The 22761-nt window shown below is 42.1% G+C and overlaps 1 protein-coding gene across 5 annotated transcripts in view; it reads right to left on the bottom strand.

Annotated features, from left to right (window-relative positions):
- The window catches only part of EBF1 (EBF transcription factor 1), a 428098-nt gene that overhangs the window by 403931 nt on the left and 1406 nt on the right, over positions 1-22761 (bottom strand). For all 5 annotated transcript variants that reach the window (XM_060765565.2, XM_060765563.2, XM_060765560.2 and 2 more), the window contains exons 2-4: positions 19392-19548; positions 18252-18315; positions 17404-17459 (exon numbers count right to left, since the gene is read on the bottom strand). In XM_060765565.2, the coding sequence (XP_060621548.1) occupies positions 17404-17459; positions 18252-18315; positions 19392-19548 (277 nt within the window). The remainder of the gene's footprint in view (positions 1-17403; positions 17460-18251; positions 18316-19391; positions 19549-22761) is intronic.

Genomic DNA, 22761 nt, shown 5'->3' with positions numbered 1-22761 from the left:
GGATTTTATTTTATTTCTTTTTTTAAAGCTGCAAAGTGAATGTGCCTGGAGAAAAATGATCACCGCCACAGTACATGAATGCATAACTATGTGGCAAGACAGTTAGCTTTGCTTAACAGACGGCATTCTTGCAAAAAGTGGCTCAAGATTTGTTATTGGAGTGCCCCAGAAGCCAAGCAGAGAAAGCTTTGCTCATCTCTCTCTCTCCTTCTCTCTCCTGTTTTAACCAATGCATTATGCACATCTTTTGAGCAGTATGTAGGATTGGCTTTTTTAGTAGTCAAGACAACCACAATGTTCTTTTCAATTCAGAATAAAACATAAACTTAATAGCACTTTAAAAAACACACACACACAGGAAGGCTCAGTCAGAACACTATGGGGCCTATTCATAAAATGAAAAAGTTAATATATTTTTAATTCAAAAAGCATGGCTGTGCACTTAACTAGCTACCACATGAGTACAGAACCTGATTCACACCGTGCTCTGTAAAACTCCAGCCTAGTTAACTGTGCTAACAAATTAAAGGAAGGTAAATTCCTATAAACGTAAATAAACAAGTTCTAGAAAACAAGATGATAAAACAGGCAGACACCCCGCTGTCTGATATTCTTTGGCAAGATACTGGTGTGCTGTATGCAGTATGGCCTAAATCCAGTTGCTGTTCCAACCTGAGTATACCCACAGAATCAATGGAGATTATCTGTTTTGCATCCCTACTGGTTTAATGAGAGTAACTATTGGATCTAATAGCCAGCATGCAGCGTCATATTGTTGTTATTTATTCATTCGGTCGCTTCCGACTCTTTGTGACCTCATGGACCAGCCCATGCCAGAGCTCCCTGTTCGCTGTGGCCAGTTCCTTCAATGTCAAGCCAAGCACTTCAAGGATAACATCCATCCATCTTGCCCTTGGTCAGCCCCTCCTCCTTTTTCCTTCCATTTTCCTCAGCATCATTGTCTTCTCCAAGCTTTCCTGCCTTCTCATGATGTGGACAAAGTACTTAATCTTTGCCTCTAATATCTTTCCCTCCAGTGTCATTAGCTGTCTGGAAGACTAGAGTTCAAATCCATACTCAACCAAAGAAAACCACTAGGTGACGTTAAGCAGGTTACAAACTCTATCAGCCTTAGAAGGTTCAATGGCAAACCTGAATAAAAGAAAACTCTATGATAGAGTCACCAGAGTTTACCAGAAGATACATAACAGCAGCAACAAAACTCTGAATTTAGGACAATGCTTTTAGGTATACATGTACATTCTGGTGTACTCTGCACGCAGGGCTAGGAGTGATGCAACCCAATCAGTCTGGAAGACTGTGTTCAGCTGTCAAACATATGTTTGCTAGCTGAAAACAATGTGGCATTTGGAAGGATAATTAGGAGGTGTAAGGAACTGTTACCCCTTACAACTCTTTTCCCCTTCCTCTTCCCAAGTCTACCAGTTACACCTGGCTCTAGACCAGTGGTCCCCAGCCTTTTTTTGGCCAGGGACCACTTTGACAGAAATAGAACTTTCTCATCAGTCACTTACATCTCCCTCCTCATCCACCTTTATATACTCATTCCTCACTTCTCTCCCCTCTGCCCTCCATCCTACCTTTCTTTAAAGGAATAACATTTGCATTTGACAACATGAATTTTCAAAGGAATATATACGGAAAGTGATTCCCACATCTTATAACACAAAACAGTGCTTAACTCTAGTACATTCTTGGAGTGACAAATGACTTCACCTAAGTGAAATGAATAAAGTAAAGGATAAATATAGCAATGCTGTAGTCCAGGGATGGACGTCTCCTGAAGGCTGGAGAAGCACGGGGGAGTTGGGAGTGTTGTCTCTACCTGTATTGCATTCTATAGGGTGATGGTGATTTTTGGTATACCAGGGGGCCCTTGATGCCAAAACTAGCATTGCAGGCAGGTACATGAGCCAAACAGCTGTGATTTTTCTGAATTACCTATTTACCAGCATTTTTCTTAAGTACTTTGTGCTCTTTATTGTTTAAATCTGTTACTTTGATGAGTTGCATTAGAACAGTGGTTCCCTTTTTTTTGACTAGGGATCACTTGCCAGACACCACTTGACCAGGGACCACTTTGACCAGGGTCCAGGGACCACTCTCCAACATTAGTACCAAAAGGGTTACAAATCAGTTTTTGGTCAACTTTGCATTCAGTTTGGTTATTGGAGCCCCCGGTGGCGCAGTGGGTTAAAGCCGTGTGCCGGCAGGACTGAAGACCAACAGGTCGCAGGTTCGAATCCAGGGAGAGGTGGATGAACTCCCTCTATCAGCTCCAGCTCCTCATGTGGGGACATGAGAGAAGCCTCCCACAAGGATGATAAAACATCAAAATCATCCGGGCGTCCCCTGGGCAACGTCCTTGCAGACGGCCAATTCTCTCACAACAGGACACTCCTGACACGACAAAAAAAAAAAGTTTGGGTATTTGGAATGCTGATTCAGAAAATTGTATTGGATAGACCACATCAGCTCTAGTTTATGATACAGAACATATGCCATCCAGTAGTCACCATCTGCTCGCCCACATAAAAACATATTTAATAATCTAGAGCTGATGTGGTCGTAGTAATCTTTTGTGGGTAGTCAGCCTCTCCCCTCCCAACATCCCAGTTGCCTCGGCACTATACGAGGGTTTCGTGAGACTAGTCGCTCTCATTGCCGCATGGTTTTGAGGCAATGGTGTAGTGATGATGAGGCCACAGGCCATATTTTCATTCTTGTGGACCACTGGTGGTCCACGGACCACAGGTTGGGAACCATGGCTCTAGACAAACTAAAAATAGAAATTGAGGGCAGGTCCTGGGGAAGGACTGCAGAGCAGAATAAATGAATTAAACATAATTTTCTTCCCTGCGTGTTTTCCCACATTAATATTAGAAACCTTCATTTGCTTGCCATCCTAACAATATTTTAAAGGAATGCCTAAAAGTATTACCTGCACATGTGGCTGTCACATGATTCCAAACATGACAATTTCACATGTAAACTTCCCAGGGACTATTTCCATGTCAAATGTATTCTGCATGGCAAAATCTAAGTTTGTCACCACATAACATCTGAAATAAGACTTTATTTCTAAATTCTCACATGATAGAACACTCTTTTTCAATGTTCCCATATTTTGAAGGCTAAAATAATTTGCTAATTTCAAGTCAGCAGAACTTATAGATGTGTAAGTACATATCAGGAAGGGATCGTTTAGTCAGGTGCAGCCTTCCCTTCCTCTTCCCACTGCAATACCACATAGAAAGAGAAAATATAGATAGCAACCAGAACAGAAATCTATGAATGATCCAGAAGAAATATTTCCTTTTTCCCCATATACAGAGGATGTGTTTAGGCAGTCTAAAAGTGGACGAAAATACATATACTGTATGCATACATTTGTGGAAATTGGATTGTGCAACAAATGAAAGTTGAGGAGAATTAACAATGGACGAGAGTGCACCAGTGTGATCTGATTCCATTCTGTTTTTCAGAGTTGGGTTACAGAAATCAGCCCAAATCTCTGTTCAGCTGCTAACTGCTGTAGATCAAACTGTTGTTCAAGGAATAGCTACCATAGCTAGTTCAGTCACTGGCAATCCTAAAGGGAAAGTTTTACTGCTGAAATTTGCAACAAACAATTTACTGAGGTCCAATAAAAATGGCAAGCAGCCTCATACAGGGAACACCGCTGTGCAAGGGCATATGTTTTTGCCAGAGTGAGCTCTGCATTTGCAACACTTAACCTTTGCTGCCATCTTGTTAAAGGTAAGTTGTTAGTAAAGTCCTTTAAGTTCTGTGAGCAGATGCAAAGGAGGGCAGAACTCCTGTATCCTTCTTTACTAATTACACAGAAGCGGGAATCTCACTGGGGCAGATTATCACGAAAAAGTTAAAGATAAACAAACAGTTTTACACCACCTCAAATTCCCTCCTACACATATCACTTAGCAGTACTGAAATCTTATTCTTTGTATATAGTCATTTTATCTCAAATTACCATTAAAAATTATTTCAAATTCACCAGCAGCTCATCCATTACATAGAAGCATAAAAAGAATAAAAATGAGAATGACTTATACATTTTCCTTTCTTTGTTCAACAACAATTATTGTTGTTACTGTTGCAATTTCTACACATCTGCCTATATGTAATGATGTTTTGAAGTAGCAATGAGCTAAATCACATCTGCACATCCTTTTCTTATGAAATCATTTGTGATATTACATTTCCAGCTTCTGCGTAATGTCAGAAGAGAATATTTGCCTTGCTGGTGTTTGAACCAAGTTCTACCACCTGTAGTTTATTTTGGGCCCTTCCACACAGCCCTAAATCTCAGAATATCAAGGCAGAAACCCCCACATTATCTGCTTTGAACTGGGTTATCTGAGTCCACACTCAGATAATGTGGGATTTTCTGCCTTGATATTCTGAGATATAAATCTGTGTGGTAGGGGCCTTTGTCTTCTCAGGGTGCCCCCCCCCCCCTGAAATTATTCAATTCCTTCTTCTTACACATCCCCCAACATTTCACAGATTAATACCACTACACATGTGGAAAAATCAGCAGTCAAGACAGCAAAGGTTATTAATGAAGAAGAACACACAAGCCAGCAGTTTGGTTTTGCCTGAATCTACTGCTCCTTCCTGTTCCTTCCTCCATGATGTCAACTGAGTTCAAGCTATTTTTGCACTTTGACTTTATGGAAATTAAAATAAAACAGAGAAAGTGGGAGTATGGAAGAGAAATGAGTATTTTAGAAACAGAAAGTGTAATAGCAAAGAATTGATCAGGACTCTTCCTGACAAATCAGGAAAATTGGAGAGTATATTCTTAAATCAAGTATATTGCACCTGAAATTGGAGGCTTTATTAGAGCTGTAATGGCTACTAACAACCTATTCCTTCTATAAGACTAGTGAAATGCATTAAATGGTGCTGCTATTATATGCACGAAAACCTTAATGATCTAGGCAAACAGAAGAAACTCAAAACTTAGTCATATGTGCTGTACTTAGTTGCTTAAGTGTGATAAAGTACAGGTAGAAAATGTTTGATGCCATAGTTGCAGCATTGTTTGGTCCATCCTTACTAAAAAAAAAAAAATACACCAAAACAAGGTTTTTTACAATAGTAACAAAAAAATATCAGGGCCCTTCCACGCTGACCTTTATCCCAGGATCTGACCCCAGATTATTGGCTTTAAACTGGAATATATGAGTCCACACTGCCAGATAGCCTGGAATAAAGATAGTCTGGAATCAGAATCTGGGATATAGGGGCAGCATGGAAGGGCCCTCAGTAAAACTTTTCTAATGTTTTGAGAAGTTGAGTAGTAGGGGCAGGAAAATGCCAACTAAAATTAAACAGCAGAGCAACACAAAAGGTATTAATTAAGGTCATTTAGCAATGCTGCACTTTCTTTTGGAAAATGTTACCACTGAAAGCAATGGAAGGGGTGAGAAGCTGTTTGTTCAGCAGCAAAAGTGCTTAAACATAGTATTATCACACTCTAACACAGTACACAATATCTTAATATGATTTAGCAATGCCATAAATAATAACCCTGATGTTGCTGTACCATTGCATTTCCAGGGTGCTGCCTGCCAACTGAACTGTTTGAAAAAGCTCTGACAGAGTTTGTACAGACTGAGTTTCTCCACCAGTATTTACTGCAGAGCAGCAGATGTATTACTTCATTTCTGGGCCCAGCTCTCTTCCCTTTTCTATAAGTCTGAGACTTTAGCTTCCATTTCATAAGGACTTCAGTGTTACGTATTACTTGCGTGTATTACTTACATTTAAGGGGATGGGGTGTAATGTAGTCCTTCCATCAGCAGAATTTGAATGGAATTACTAACCCCTCTTCCCTACAGACACAAAACCTGCTCCAGAGTGCTGGGAAACCCTCCAAAGCAGATTTTCAGTCTGTGGAGATGGATGCAGCAAAGAGGGGGGGAAATATCATGCCCATCTAGTAGCACCCACAAACCCAATGTTGGTTTTAAGAGGTTTTTAAAAAAAATGGCTTGTTCTGTTGGGTTTTTAACTTGTACTAAGTGTCATCCTTAGCCACTGGATCCCTAGGTTCTAATCCCCTTTCTGCTTCCACATTTAACAGGACCTCGGAACTAGAAAATAAAGTGTTAGAATCATAAAGCTGGAAGAGACCACAAGGGCTATCCAGTCCACCCCCTGCCATGCAGGAAAACACAATCAAAGCATCCCCAACAGAGGGCTATCCACTTCTTGTATAAGTACTTTTGAGTGTCAGCAGGGTATCTTAGAAATATATGAATTCACAGACATTGTAAGTATATGAATATGCATGTAAACTTTTGAAATTGTAATGTCATTTTTTTAATTTTGTTATAGCCACTGTTTGTTCCTTTTTAGTACCCACCATTGAAATATTTTGAAAAAGGATATAAGAATACAAACTTGAAAGAGGAAGGTTTAAGTATCTGTCACTGGAATGTACAATTGTGAGTACTTATACAAGATTTACAACTGGGTGTATGTGGAAATGTTATATGCTCCTGGTAATTTATTATAATATTCTCAGATATAGTTTCCTGGAGAAGACTAAAAGTCGAAACCAGTCGTGTGTTCTACAGGCTCTTCAGTTCAACTGACTGACTTCACAAGCGGCAAATCTATGTTTAGCTTTATATTCATTTTGATGTACGAAGCATAAACATTATAATTGTCAATTGTGTACTTGTTTATTCAATATAAGTTTATATTTCATACCTGTTTATTGATTATTGACCTATGCATACTGTTGTACCTGTGGGTATATATTAGTTTGGTGTACCATTCAAACCATACCAGGCTAAGTGACCCAACACACTGGTCTTACCTGTATATATTCTACATCTTTGCAATGCTATCTAACATCCTAGTTCTAAATATATTTGCATCTATACACCTAAATGTCTATACTTTGCATTGTTTCCAGTTCAAAATATATCCATCCATTCATCCACATACATATATACATGCCACTGTTTCCAGTACAACTAAGGGCTGATTTCAACTTTTCAGTGTTGTTATAATACATTTCTGTGTGTTTCTGCCTTCAGGTTGCCTGTAGGCTGGTGGTGACCCCATTAACAGGGTTTTCTTTAGTAAACACACACACACACACTGAGAGGTTGAGAGTTTTTTGTCAGTTTTGTCCTCTCAAACAACGCCAGGTATTCCTTGGCAATCTCTTATTCAAGGGTAAACCCTGCTTAGCTTCCAAGATTATATGGGATCTGGTGCATTCAGGGTACTTTAGACCTATTCCAACATATAATTTATTATATATTTACCTACTCAAATATACATGGGTGACTTCACATATTTGTTATGTCAAAAAAAACCTCTACCTTCATACAAAGCTATTTATGTAGAACAAATCTGTATGTGCAAAGAGAATATAACTTGATGTTCTTTAAATTTAGAAAAGAATAACTCTTGAACCATGCAAATAAATGACCAGATTTAAGGTCATTTATTTCATTACTATATTTCTTCAGGAAGTAGGGGTGGTAATATATAGAAAATCTCATTACAATAGCTTCCTAGAACCAGAAGGCACTGCAAGCAACTAATGTTGTGCAATATGCAACTGAGAGTGAACGTTTAGACCACAGGACTGAAAAAAATAGCAAAGGCTAAATTGCATTTGGTTAGTACACTGCCTTAAAAGAACCAGTAAAGCTGGGGTGAGGGCCTTTTCCCACTGAATAATTGAGCTTTCATTTAATATATCACAGGGAGACACAAGGAATATTTCCCTAAAAGCAGAAGTTAAGACTTTGAAGCCCCTCCACTGTAAATGCTTATACGCCACATACTCGCCAGCACTGAAGTCAATGTGCATTTAATTGCAGCAACATTAGCTCACTAGCAGCTATAAACAACAGCCAGCTGATTTAATTCTCTTTCTTGACTTCCTCTCCTTCTCTTCTTCCATCTGTTATGGTTACTTAACCTCCAGGTAGCTACTTAAGAAAAAACACAACCACCCAGCTAAATAACTATAATGAACAAACAGAGTCAACAGTGTGATATCTAATCACCTGTCTGTTGTGTTTAACATCAGCAGCCCTTTTGCTTACGTACATAACATCCTTAGCTTTGTGATCTAGGCACAACTCTGCATGCTAGCAACTTTTTGAACCCCATCCCATTAGCCACACACAGAAAAGGTTGTCAAGTGTTTTGAATCTTCCTTATCTGACTGCCAGCTGGACAGAAAGAGGAGGAGAAAAAGTCTGGCCTTCACTGCTCCTGTCCTTTTAACAAAGGTTTGACTCACAGAAATCAGCAGGCAAAGCTTTTCATAGCACAGAGATAAATAGCATCTTACCCTACAGTTCCAACTTTTGTTAAAGTTGGTAACTCTGCTCCTTTTGTGAGTGAGTGTGTGTGTTGCAGTTGACTGTCAACATATGAAACCCCATTAATTTCATCTGGTTTTCTTAGGCAAGGGTTCCTTCCTCTGGAATACATCCTTCCGCATTCATTGGCTTCTCCCATCTAAGTACTAACCAAGGTTGACCCTGCTTAGTTTAGACAGAATGTGGTGCATTTTACAGAATTTAGACCTGCTGCTCCTTACATACACATGTATGTAAAGTTTACTGAAAACTTTACAGAACAGAATTCTGACAGTATGTTTGGACAAAGGGAGATTCATTATCTGACTCCACATACACACATATATATTATTAAGCATTTTGTGAATATGAAAAGTATGGAAGCGTCAGAAAGGACTATGGCTCAGGAGCAGAGCACATGGTTTGGATGAAAGAAGGCCCAGATATAGTTCTTGGCATCACCTAGTACCGTCTGGGAAAGACTTCTCTCCGTCTTGGAGAGCCACTTCCAGACACAGAAGAGAAAAAGGACATTTAGCTAGGCAGATGAATGTTTACTCTCATTACAAGGTAGCTTCCTATATCTTTAACACAGTTCAAAAATATAACTGATTACTCTTCTAAATATAATATGGCAAAAGAAGCCGCCAGAGCTGGCCCAAGATATGATGTTGCCTAAGGCCAAAAGGAAGACTGGGTCCTCTACATGAACACACACAGTTGCATTTATGCAGCTCTTGCTCCCACTTCATGAAGAAAAGCCAACTACATTGAAAACTGAATGTGACAGCATCCTCCAAAAGCCTAAGGAAAGAAGCCTAGCTTCACAACACATAATATACACAATATTTTAATATCTATAACCAGGCATTATTTTAATCACAAACTATTGAACATGGACAAACATATACAAATGGAATAACATGCAAGACACAGAGTTTGTACGTCCAGAGAGCAAATCGCTAACATTCTCTAGTTCATACACTGTGAAATTCAAACAAGAAAGAAATGAGGATTTGCCTTGTACAGAGCAAACCTGTGAATTGTTCCTCAGTACCTACCCATCAAGCTGGCTAGCCCTGCCTTTTAAAACAGACAGGAGGAGGACTTATATAAGCCAATGCTTCAGAATACAAATTAAACATGAATTTAACTCAATGTGGATCTGTTTCAGTACTGTAGTGGAATCAGGGCTCACAAAATTCAATCACTGGGATTCCTGATCTTGAACGGGAAAATTAAGACCCAAAGACATGTTCTCAGTGGAGATAAAACTGCTAGAATTGGTTTATTGATATAAATTGAAGCAGCTGTACAGAGTATTCTTAACATGTGGCCTGACAACTGTTGTGATAGGTACCTGCACTTCAAAATAGTCTGGAGAGAAAAGTTGCTTGCCGACGTTCTTTTCCTCATTATCAACACCAAAATCATAATAAACTAGACATAACCTTATGGACCATTATGGACCTAGAGAATCAAGGTAAATATTGGCTTGGTCTGTGTATTTCCAAATTGGAAGGTACACAAAGTCTTAGGCTCCCTGTCATTCTCTTTCGTGACTTCATCTCTTCTGTCAAATCACTGAGCACTATAGCACAATATAATAAATATTTGGCATAACTGTATGGTTAAAATCACGGACAATGCTCATAAGCCATATTTCAATACCTATATATCTATATACCTATATCTATATACACATATATAGATATAGATATATTTAGATATGTGTGTATATATATATATATGTATACACACACATACACACAGGTTTCAAAAAGGAAGCCGGAACAGTCTAAGTCTCATGTCTCTGCAGCTGCCAGAACCCAAATTTGTGTGTATTACAGGAAGGTAACTCTTTAAAAAACCCTGTTTCTTCTCTGAAAAGTTGTTCCTTCTCTGAAAACATATTTTGAACATATTAAATAAAATATGTATTTAATGTGATTTTCTCAATATCTTCCATGCCCTGTTTGTGAAACACGGTCTTTTGGTGAGATAATTAACCAGAATCGTGAGTTCTGCTGGAAAGAAAGATAATTTTAAAAGGGAAAAAAAAGTAGTGAAGTGAAAGTCTCTGAGTATATGTTAGACAACTGAAGAGCTAAAAATAATTTTGCAAATCTAAAACATAGCCAACATAGGGAAAAGAAATAACCAACCATGTGATGTGGTCTTTTTGTTTACTTACTTTGCAGATCATAGATTTATAAGGAGGAGTTCAGACTGAAACTTTATTCCACTTCCACTAACCAAATGGGAAAAGCTTCTTTTGCCAATTCCCTCTTCCTCCTGCATTCATCTGCATTCCACTTTCCAAAAAATCTACTGGAAGTGCCTTTAATGGAGATCAACCTAAGGGTGAACCTGACAACTGCATTCCACTGCCCATTTCACCAGCAAGATTCACCGCTTGATTAAAATCCTCTCATGGAAAGAAAGAGCTATATTAAAAGCGTATGTTAGAATCCATCCCAAGAATGCTACAAAGTACAATATCGAGTTCATGCCTTTCCTTCATGATCATGGACAACACTGTGACAATCATCTAATTCCGATTTTTAATGTACAGCTTTCCACTGAGATGGGTTCTACAACTATCTCTGGTCCCAACTACAATTACTATTTAATACAATTCGAAAGTAGCTTCAAACGGTGGTGGCTAGATAAAAAAAAACTTTCATAAAGGCACACGAAAGAAAGCACTTAATGCACATTAGTGCTCTGTGGTCTGTATAATCACCATCTGGGCCTCAAACTGGCTCCAGGATTTCCTATATAATCATCTGCAATGTAAAATAATTTTATTTAATACCAGTTTGAAACTGCATTAAATGGTCAGTGTAGATGGGGCCAATGTTAATCTCTAATCACAGCCAACTTGTTCTGTTGGTTTCAATAAGCCCTAAAATAAAGATAAAGGTTTCCCCCTGACATTAAGTCTAGTCATGTCCGACTCTGGGGGGTGGTGCTCATCCCCATTTCTAAGTCAAAGAGCCGCCGTTGTCCACAGATGCCTCCAAGGTCATGTGGCCAGAATGACTTCATGGACTGCCATTACCTTCCCACCGAAGTGGTACCTATTGATCTACTCACATTTGCATGTTTTCAGACTGCCAGGTTGGCAGAAGCTAGGGCTAACAGTGAGGGTTCACACCGCTCCCCGGATTTGAACCATCGACCTTTTGGTCAGCAAGTTCAGCAGCTCAGCTGTTTCACCTGCTGAGCTGCCACCTGGGTCTCCTCAATAAACCCTAGTAGCAGTTAATATAAATTGGACTGGACTCCATATAAATATAAATTGGACTGGACTCTATATAACTACATACTATTTGCATGAATTAACTTTACATTTAATGTTGACAAGATGTATGTCCATGTGGATATACAAATACACTTATTAGAGCATCTAAACATATATGAATCAATGAGTGTTTGGATACATGGGAGCACTTCCCATCTAAGGTCACATCTGTAAGCTAACATACAGAGAAAGGTAATAACAAAATATCAATAAAAGTGTCCTGGTGCGTAACATGACATCTTTCGCTGTACTCTCAAAGAGAAGCTTCCAAGTCCCTGGCTTAAAATCATTTTTACCAGCAATGTTTAATTATCAACAAATGCCTCCTGATCGCTACAGAGCAGCCTCCTGTTCACGGCAGTGACGGTTTCAATATGAAGAGAAATAAGGGGTGCCCAAATTGGCCCCAAAAAGATGTGGCGTATATTCCTGCTCATCATCACTAACCTGAAAGGTGCTAAATATGGTTCCCATTCTCTTATCTTTGACATGCCTGTCTACTTATCAACATGGATTCACAGGAATTAAACAAAAATCTTTCCCCCTTAATATGTTCATTTGGAAGGCTTCTCAAATATTCACATGGAAACAACTCTAGCATAAATATCCAAGAACAAATGGCTGTATATTATACAGGAGGGAGCAGTTGGGATGCCAGACTGGGAATGCACTAAGGCCATCTGGCCCAGGCAGTCTCTCCAAAATCCTCAGCTTTGTTTTCACCCCCAGACTCCAAACAACACATTTTCCACTGTGATGAGTTTACATTTTCCCAAACACACAGGTCCCGATCATGCATGCAAATTTCAGACTTCTGCATTTTTCTCTGTTTGAGGAAATTGAAATCACCTGCACTTTCTGACATGTAACCAAAGAGACACCGAAGCTGCTAAAATCTGGTTTGAACTTCCTATCGTTTCAAAGGCACATTGTGCTCAGTGGCTCCAATTCGCGGAGTTCTTTTCTGAATGGATGCATAATATTTTAATCGCCTGAGTGCCAGCAGCCGGATTCTGCCATGCAGTGAGCGGAGAGCCATGACTGGATGGCTGTATGTACTGACACAAGCAGATCATGCCGTAAGTAGAGATGTACATTTGTGCTGTTAATACAGCCAATTAATAATTAATAAAATATTTGTTGGGAGGGGGGGGTAAGGAAAATACAACAGAACATTATTTGAAAAAAATGTGTCACTCACTAATGACTTCCTATATCTCAAATAGCTTACACTTTACATGGAAACTAATTCTATAGTAATCAGAGGAACTTAGTACCCATGCATCAGAAGACTATTTTCAGCAGTAAACAATGTAAGCAAATATTTAGAATTTTTTTCCAGTGGCTCAGATTTATTGGATTGTGCAGATATATTTACATGCACATACTGAATGCATGACAAATATTAAAACTTCACTCACACTCCTCAAAATTTTAGGACCAATTCACACATTCAAGGCAGAAAAAAGAAATCAGCTACTAGTTTATATATACATGCGAACACAAAAACATCTATAAACTTAAATCAGCCTTTACTAAAGTAAATGGCAACATTCTGATATGGACATTGTTTATAATAATACCAGCACCCACTCTAATTTCCTATATCAAATTTAAGAAAGTAACACACCAGTAATAAAGTGCCACATTGACCAACATAATAACAACCACAATATTTATTATGGTCCATAGACCCATCAGTAAACCAACAGTCATTATAGACCAAGATGGTTTATGTAAAAGTAAACTATTTCAACACATGTATACGCACACCTCAAAGGGTTAGATTCAAATTTAAATCCTAACTAAAGGAGTCCCCCTGAAGTAAATGGAACTGTGACTAACAAGTCCCTTTCATTTCAATCGGTCTGCTCTAGGAAGGACTAACATTTTATTTACCACATAATATCCTTGACTAACAAAACTCTATGACTGCCCCCTTGATTTAAATAAAAACATCTGAGGCTCAGCATGGGCTTCATACAGAAGACATCAAGCACATTGCAAGCCAGATAACAACCACAACAACCGCAACAGAATTAAAATAATGAAGCTATTGCAAACATTTAGATAACATCTTTGGTAGAGAGAAAAAAGATTAATGTAATGTACTGAACAAAATGGCTTCACAATTTAGTTACCCAAATTTTATTTTACAGCTATGATATTACCATCACTGCATGTAAAAATAAAAAACAGCTCTTTCCTTTCAATGCAGACAGTATCGGTTTACTAGAAGCCAAAAGGACAGCCAATACAATCATTCACATCTGTGGATTTCTAAAATATTCACAAAAACATTTGTGAAACAATGACTGCAATCTGGGGAAGTCAGTGCTGATGACTGTACATGTGCGCATGTCTCCAGCTGGCACCACACCATTAAAACATGCATGCTCCTGCTACAGTTTCATTTAGAAATCATCACTCCATTATCCAATTTGTTCTGAGGCTTGTGTATGGGAATACTACTCCTCTAAGTAGCTGACAATATATATTTAACTTGCATTAAAAATTGAAGAAATTTTCAACCAAGCTTTGCACAATTTAATTACAAGCTGAAAGTTACTTGAGAATCTTCTATATTATTCACACTCTCCACTAAAGCATAACGATGCCTCTGCATTTGGACACATGAGAGTGCAGTGTGTACTTTGGACCTATATTTCTGGGCGCTCCACTGACTAGAGAAAAAGCTTCAGACCTACAAAAATCCAGTTTGCAATCTGGATTTGTGCAGATCTACCAAACATCTCTCTCCCCCCGCCTAGAAATAATAATCACATCACTGCCCCACAAAAGTTATACAACCAAAATTAACCATTAAAGAAAATCCATATTCTAATAAGGCAATAATTACTACAATGATGCACCTAATTTTAAAAAGTGACACTGTTATTTTGATATTCTCTTTGTATCAATTAATTTCCATACTATTCCTCAAATTCATCAGAAATGTTATTCATCACTTTGACATTTAAATTCCTATCCTGTCCCATCCTCAAAATGTCTCAGTTTTAAGTTTCAATATTTTTAAAAGCCTTTTACAATAATTATATTTTATATTCGTATTACACTTTTTAGCAACAAATAAAGATTGCAATCCTGTGCTTAAGCTATTTAAACCCCTGAAGTTCATGGATTTGAGCACCAAGTGGAGGTTTTCAGGCTCTTGATGCCTTTCACTTTTTCCCAAGACATCTCACAGGTGAATTGACAACAAATGTAATCATAAGCAAAGTGCCTTGTTAAGGAAAGTGCTTTAAAGCTATAGATACTCAAATAGTAGCTTTCCACCAGGGATCATAATCATGAAAGGGGGAAACATTATCTCTTGCATGATTGTCATCTGAAAGCTATTCAATTATAATATTTAATGATATTTTTGTACAATTGCCCATGCAATGTGCAACCTCCCAAAACATTAGAAGGGGTTCTGCCTCTTTCAATAGATCAGCATCAGCCAATGCTGTTTGCCACCCAGTCTTTTTAAGAGTTTGTAGTCTTAGGGATGCTTGCTATTTCTTTTTCTATTCTTGGAGACTATAAACTGCATTTCAAAAAAGCATTTTAACTAACTGTAGTCAAATGATGGGCTCATTGACTTCCCCCCTTGCCCCCCCAACCATTGTAAGACAGCCATCAATGGCAGGAAAAGATGTTTAGGGCGCATCAAAGACCGTGTTCTAAAACAAACTCAACACTTTGACCTTTCTGGTTTGGTGTCAAAAAGCCACCAAAAACAAAATCAGGCAATGAAAGTTTTAGAAGACAGTGTCTGCAGCACTCACAAGCAGATACGTGTGTGAATATGTTCCCTGACCTTTAAAGCAGGGGAAAAATAAAACCCAAACAACAGTATCTCCCCCTATCTCTTTCTGTAGGAAAGAAAACACAGGCTCTGAATTAGACCACATGCCTGACTTGGCCACCTTCAAAACATAGCCATCAACTCTGATCAGACCTGATTGTGTTCTCAAAGTATATTAGACACTTTGAGTTCAATGTGTGTCTCAAAAGACAAGCATTTGGGGAAAGCAGAATTGTTTCCTTGTTGTGTTCATCATTGTTACTATATCCACACATGCACCCACAAACACACAACTGTGTGGCATTGAGTGTATACACCACACCTGAGCCATCTAAAGCTCAAAACTAGACAACAGTTGAGAGGGGCAATGTTAAAATTACAGATTAAAACCAACATGAGTTTTGAATGTTATGTTAAAAAACAAAAACAAATCATGCCTTCTTTTTCCCACATGCATTTTCCCATCTAGTTACACTACACTGATGTGTCACGATTTTAAAAAATAACAAAGTAATTGCAAACAAGTAAAGGATAAATATTTGTAACATTGGCTGGCTGCTGTTTTGTGCTCTTGTGTTTGTTTACTATTTCTTTTCATTCCCATAATTAAAGTGTTGGGGAAGGAGGGGGAGAATCCTGTGATCTGAAAGCCTTCAGGGAGGAGGAAGATGCACAGGGATGGATGGATGGATGGATGGATTTATTTATTTATTTATTTATTTATTTAAGCTGCTGCGCCTAATTAAAACTTCAGGGTTTTTTTTTTTTTTGTTGGCGGAGGGGGAGGAAAGGGTTAATCTTTTTCTCTCTTTTTGCTGATAAGCAACACCCATCCCACCTCCCCCTTTCTCTTCTCCCTGTAATTAGGTCTTGGCTGCTTCCTTGGCTTTGGCCTTTGGAAGGGTTTGGCTAGAGCAGCCGTGTCCCTGTACCTTTAAGACCCCAGTTTGCTCGCCCAGTCCTGGCTCCTCGCCAATTTGAAACACAGAGCCAGGAGGCATTTTGCATATACCCCCCCCCCCCCTCCAATGAGTCCTTCAGTGAGGCCTTTTGGCTCCACTGCTCAAGTCTTGCTTAAAGGAGAGGAAAGAAAGAGATGCTGCCATTCGCTCTCATGGAGAGTGACACCTTTAACTTTATGTTTGTAGTGATTTAGAATCATAGAGTTGGAAGAGACCTCGTGGGTCATCCAGTCCAACCCCTTGCCAAGAAGCAGGAAAATCGCATGGCCCTTTTTTGCCTTGGGGAAATGGGGAATGAGTCCGAATGGGTGAGGAAGAGGCAGATCCACTGCCTTGATTCCCAGTCAGTGTGCGCTTCATTCCTGCCCATTCCCAAGTCCTACCCTTCTGAAAAGTTGCTTGAGCCTTAAAGGCGCTTCGTGTCATTCTCTTCCTGTGCATGACAGGAGAACTCGGCTCTTTTGGTCCTTGCATCAGAGTGGCTTTTTAGGAATACACGCGTGGCCATAAATCGACCGGCAACTCGGAGACATACACACACACACTTCCTGCCTGAATCAGTGTCAAAAGACTTGAGGCCACTAGGTGTGGATGGCGCAAGGTGGGCCTGGGTCTGGGGAAAGCAGGAGGGGCGTGGAGAGGAAAGGCCACTCTTCCCCCTTTCCCCAGATCGCGGGATTAAGTCGCTAATCCGTGGCAGGCAGGCAGCCAGAGGGTCTGAACAGGGAGGGGGAAAGGATAGCAGAAGGAGCTCGGGTTGGGGGGGGGGGGCGAAAAGAAAGGCCTGCCCCACCCCTCTGATCCTCCTCCTCCAGCTCAAGGGAGACCCAATCTGACCGGAGCCGCCTCCCCCGCCCTTCCTCCCCTTCGCGCCTTTCCCCCCTTTCGCGTGGAGGGCGAAGGAAGGGAAGGAATGAAGTCACCCGGCAGGAAACTTACTTGTTTTGTCATCGAGTCGATTAAACGGACGTAAAAATCCTGTTCTGTTCTTATCCCTAGGAGCAGGAAAAGAGAGGGGGGGGTCACTACTGGTTGTTTAATTGCAAAACAAAACAAATGAGAAAGAGGGGAGACTTCGGTGTGCTTTTCCCCAACTACAGTGTCCCAAATGAGGAAGGAAAGGCCAGTTACTATGATCATCACGATTGCCAAGCACCAACTTGGAGACTCGGCACAAAAGGAAGCGGGCACATCTTTCTTCTGCCCCCTCCCGCCACGTGCAAGGCTGAAAAGGAGGCTTTCTTCCTCTTCCTCCTTCTTCTTCTTCTTCTTTAACCCCCTCCCGCCTTTCTTCAGCCGTTGCTCGTTCTGCGGGCAGGAGAAGGAGGTGGTCTGCCTCCCCTTCCGCCCTCTTTCCTCCGGGAGGCCCTTGGCCTTAGCCCTGGCTTGACCCCTGGCCCGGAGGGGAGTTCCGCTTCCTCTTCCCAGCCCCTTCCCAGAAAGGAAGGAGAAGGAACGCTTTGCGGGAGGCGAAAGGGAAGGAGAAAGGAAGAAAGGAGGCCTGGAGAGGAAAGTTGGGATTTACTTTCCAGTTGGACCGGATGCCAAAGCCGGGCGAATTCCATTTGGGGAAAGCGTGGGGACCGCACGCCCTCCAGGCGGGGAGAATAAGGAGAGGGGCCGCCGCGCTGGGCTTTGGGGCGAGGAAGAGGCCTCCAGTGGCCTGCTTGCCCCATAGCTCGGCTACCTTCCCACCAAGTCGGCTTTTGGGGCTGGAGAAAGGGGGAAGGTGCCTTGGGCGGGTGGGCTGTGGGCGAGGAAGGGAAGGAAAGGAAGAGAAGGCTCACCATTACTGTAGAGGAGCTGGAGCCGGTAGTGGATCCCGTTGTTGGTCTTTTCGGTGTTGGCTTCCTGAATTGGAAGGACACAGGCATAAATCAACAAGCTAATGATGTCAGGGCAATAAGATTATATTCCTAGTGGAAACAATTATGATGATAATAATAATAATAATAATAATAATAACAATAATAATAATAACAATCTCGTCCGACCCCTCCTTGTGTGTATGTGCCTTCAAGACGTCTGTGAATTTAGAACAGAGTAACCTTAAATTGTCGAAGGCTTTCATGGTTGGAATCACTGGGTTGTTACAGATTTTCCGGGCTGTATGGCCATGTTCTAGAATCTAGCATCTAGAATATGACCATACAGCCCGGAAAACTTCCAACAAGCCAGAATCACCTTACGTTTTCCCCCCACCCTGGACACTCCACAGATATATAAACTCCCTTGCCTAGTTTCCAACCGACCCCTCAACTTCTGAGGATGCCCGCCATAGATGTGGGAGAAACGTCAGGAGAGAATGCTTCTGGAACATGGCCATACAGCCCGGAAAACTCACAGCAACCCAATCTTATGGTGATCCAACAAATAGGGTTTTCTTAGGCAAGGGACATTCAGAAGTGGTGGTTTCTGGTTTGGCCATTTCCTTCCTCGGAAGTTTGGCCGAAGCTGTCTCCCGTCCAAGTACGGACCAGGGCAGCGCTGCTTAGCTTCCAAGCTTAGACGGGAACCCTGCCCTTGGGATATTTCTCCTGAGCCAATTTGTGGGGTGACAATAAGGAGGCGTGGGGGGGGGGGGAAGAGGGTGAAGCCCCGAATCCCAAGTTCATGGATGGGCTTTTCCCCACTTCCGACGACAAGGGAGAATAAGTCCCACGCAAATAACCTCCAGCACGGGATTTGGGGCCCGGCTAAGCGGAGGAATCCCCGGTGTTATGTTAGGGTCAAGCCTAGAGGGCAGCTGTGGGCTTGCGTGTCATTTCAGTTGTCACAGGGAGCGAGTGGGCTGCGGAAATGACTCCCTCGGCGTTTGAGGGGCCCCTACGGTCCTGGGGGCGATTGTGGAGGATTTCTCGCCAGGGTTTCCTGCCCTCAGGCGTGTCCCCAAAGCCCCTCGCCCACCCGCGCGCCCCCGGGCTTACTTTCTCCTTCTCCACGAAGCCCACGAAGGCGGTGCGCTCGATCTCCACGGGCTGCCCTTGCCGGTCGTAGAGCGCCAGCACGAAGTGGAAGAAGTTGGATTTCCTCAAGTTGGACGGCGGCTGCTTCTCGAAATGCGCCCGGGCCAGGCCCACCCCGCTGCGGACGGACGGAGAATCCCGGGGAGAGGAGGGCAAGAAGAGAGAGAGAGAGAGAGAGAGAGAGAGAGAGAGAGAGAGGGATTGAGAGAGAGGAAGCGGGGGAGCCCTTCCTTCCACCCTGGCGCCCCGGGCTCCAAAAGGCCGCCCTGCTGCCTCCCCGCGCTTTGGGGTCCCACTCCCTGGGCCCCCAGGCTGGGGGAAAGGCTGAGGATCTGCTCCGAAACCCTACACAAGATAATGGTGGTGGTGGTGATGAATAAAAATCATAACAATAACTATAGTAAGGGCTGCACAGACTAGAAGTCAATGAGAAGTTGAGCGGAGCCTCAGGCGCTGCTATGGGGCCCAACACAAAAGTAATAACAATGATGATAGGAAGGATTTCACAGACAAAGTCAAGGAAGAGAAGTTGAGCAGAGCCTCAGGCTCCCCTGTGGGACCCAACATAAAGCATCATTATTATTAATAACAATAATAATAATAATAATAAGGATTTCTCAGATTAGAAGTCTAGGAGGAGAGATTGAAAGAAGCCTCAGGCTCTGTTGTGGGACCCTACAGATAGTAGTAATAATCATAACAACAATCATAATAGTAAGGATTTCATGGGCTTGAAGTCAAGGAGAAGAGGTTGAATGGAGCCTTAGGCTCTGCTGTGGGACCCTACAGAAATTATATTATTGATTATAAGGATTTCGCAGACTAGAAGTCTAGAAGGAGAGGTTGAGAGAAGCCCCAGTCTCTGCTGTGGTGCCCTAGAGATAATCATAGTAGTAGTAGTAGTAGTAGTAGTAATATAGTCCCAGTCTCTGCTGTGGGACACTACAGATAAATAATAATAATAATAATAATAATAATAATAATAATATAGCCTCAGTCTCTGCTGTTGGACCTTACAGATAAATAATAATAATAATAATAATATAGAATAATATAGCCCGAGTTTCTGCTGTGGCACCCTACAGATAATAATAATAATAATAATAATAATAATATAGCCTCAGTCTCTGCTGGGACCCTACAAATAAATTATTATCATTATTACTAGTATTAATTGTAATGATAATAGCCTCGGTCTCTGCTGTGGGACTCTACAGATGAAGTAATAGCAATAATAATTGTAATAATAATAGCCTCAGTCCCTGCTGTGGGACCCTATAGATAATAATAATAATAATAATAATATAGCCTCGGTCTGTGCTGTGATAAAATAATAGTAATAATAATAATAATAAGGATTTCACAGACTTGAAGTCATGGAGGAAAGGTTGAGCCGAGCCTGAAGTTCTGTTGTGGGACTCTAAAGAAAAGAATAATTCTTTCGAGACAGATCACCAAAGCTGTGTCGGGCCAGGAGGGCAAGTCGGTCCCATCTCCACCTTTTCTCCTTGGCTCCAATGTCTCGGAAGGAAGGGACAGGTGTCTCTACCAAGAAGGCCACCCCACGGAGGCCCCCCTCGCCTTGCCTTTCTCTCCCGTCCCTGGCGAAGGGAAGCCTCTCCGCTCGGTACCAAACTGGGGGAGACGACTCTCTCTCTCTCTCTCTCTCTCTCTCTCTCTCAACTTATTTTGGGGAATTATTTAAGAAATAAACCGCACAAGAAACTCAAGAGTCGGTTTAATTCTTCAGTGTTCTTTACTTTCAAGGGGGGACGCCTCGGGCTGGCCGAAGTCCTTCCTTCCCTTTGCTTTCCAAGCGTTTCTCTCCCTCCTTCCTTCCTTCCCTCAACTCCGACCTGAGCTGTCAGTAAAGAAGCCGGCCATGCGCCTCCTCCTCCTCTTCTTCTTCTGGCCTCGGGCTTCTTTTGAGGTGGCCCCGTCCCAGACCGAGTTGCGAGGCAGACTTCAACCGATTTAAACTCTGGGCTGGTCCCTACACAACTTCCCTTCCCTGAGAGGGCTCTGGGGTGTTCCTTTTGGGGAGGAAGGAGCAGGAATGGAGTGCAAGAAGGCAGGAGGAGAGGAAGGGGTCCGCGTTGCAGCCGAGGATGCCTGAAGCTCCAAACCTCCGCGCGGGCTTCACTCTCGGAAGCCGGTCCGGCTGAGTTCGAGCCGGACTTGTTTCCGAGTCACCCTGGGCAGGAAAGCAGTGGAAGGATCGAGAGCAAAAGTGTCCTAGGTGCAGTTTTGCGGGATATAGTGCCGAGGCGTCAGCTTCAGGCAAAATGTCTTGGGGTGTTGTTTTGGTAAACAGATGGGCGAAGAAACAAAACATGCCTCGGGATGCAACAAAAAATAAAGGAGTCCTAAACTACTGAAACCCCTCCGTGACTGTTAGCCCTCCCTGTCTCAAAGTGACTTGTCTCATCATGGGAGGAACAAGGGAGGCTTCTTGTGAAGGGGAGGGGAGAGGAACAGAGGCTCCAACTTCTCCAGTCCACGCCGGAGCCCAGCAGGCGGTTTGACAGGCCCTTTGGCCCCGAGGCCGTGCCGGGGTTTCCCTTCTCCCCGTTCAAGGAAGGCTCCGGGATTGGGGGCTGGACACCTTTAGGGGGGAAGGGGAGGAGGAGAGGGAGGAAAAGTGAAAGTTGGGGCTCTCCTCGGGTCACTCCAAGAAAGAAAGGCAAGTCCATCGGAAATGGAGCCAAAGCACCGGGCGCTCCTCCGGGACAAGGCGCTCTTTCCTTTTGGGGGTCCTGCTTTCTTAGCCCTCGCAGGCGAGCACGGCTTCTCGTCTACACTGACCATTGAATGCACTTTCAAAGTGGTTTGGCTGATGAGGACATCGGAAATCCCAGCTCCAGGCCCGGATGGGAATGATGATTGCACAAACCACAGAGCACTGAGGCGCATTTTCTTTTGCGCGCTTTGGTGAGAGTTTGTTGTGGCATCAAATGGTCAGGGAAGAGGGGCCTGGAGAGCGGAAGCTCCTTCCTTCCTGTTTTCCTTCCTTCCTTCCTGCTTTCCTTCCTTCTTTTTTTCTTTCTTTCCTTCCTTCCTTCTTTTTTTCTTTCTTTCTTTCCTTCCTTCCTTCTTTCCTTCTTTCCTTCCTTTCTTCTTTCCTTCCTTCCTTCCTGCTATTTTCCCTTCCTTCCTTCCTTCTTCCCTTCCTACTTTCCTTCCTTCCTTCCTTCCTGTTTTCTTTCCTTCCTTACTTCCTTCTTCCCTTCCTTAATTCCTTCTTTCCTTCCTTCCTTCCTTCTTTCTTTCCTTCCTTCCTGTTATCTTTGCTTGCTTGCTTCCTTCTTCCCTTCCCTTCCTTAATTCCTTC

Source organism: Anolis sagrei, chromosome 2 (genome assembly GCF_037176765.1).
Source record: "Anolis sagrei isolate rAnoSag1 chromosome 2, rAnoSag1.mat, whole genome shotgun sequence".
Lineage (NCBI taxonomy): Eukaryota > Metazoa > Chordata > Lepidosauria > Squamata > Dactyloidae > Anolis > Anolis sagrei.
This window is presented reverse-complemented; position numbering and strand designations above follow the sequence as displayed.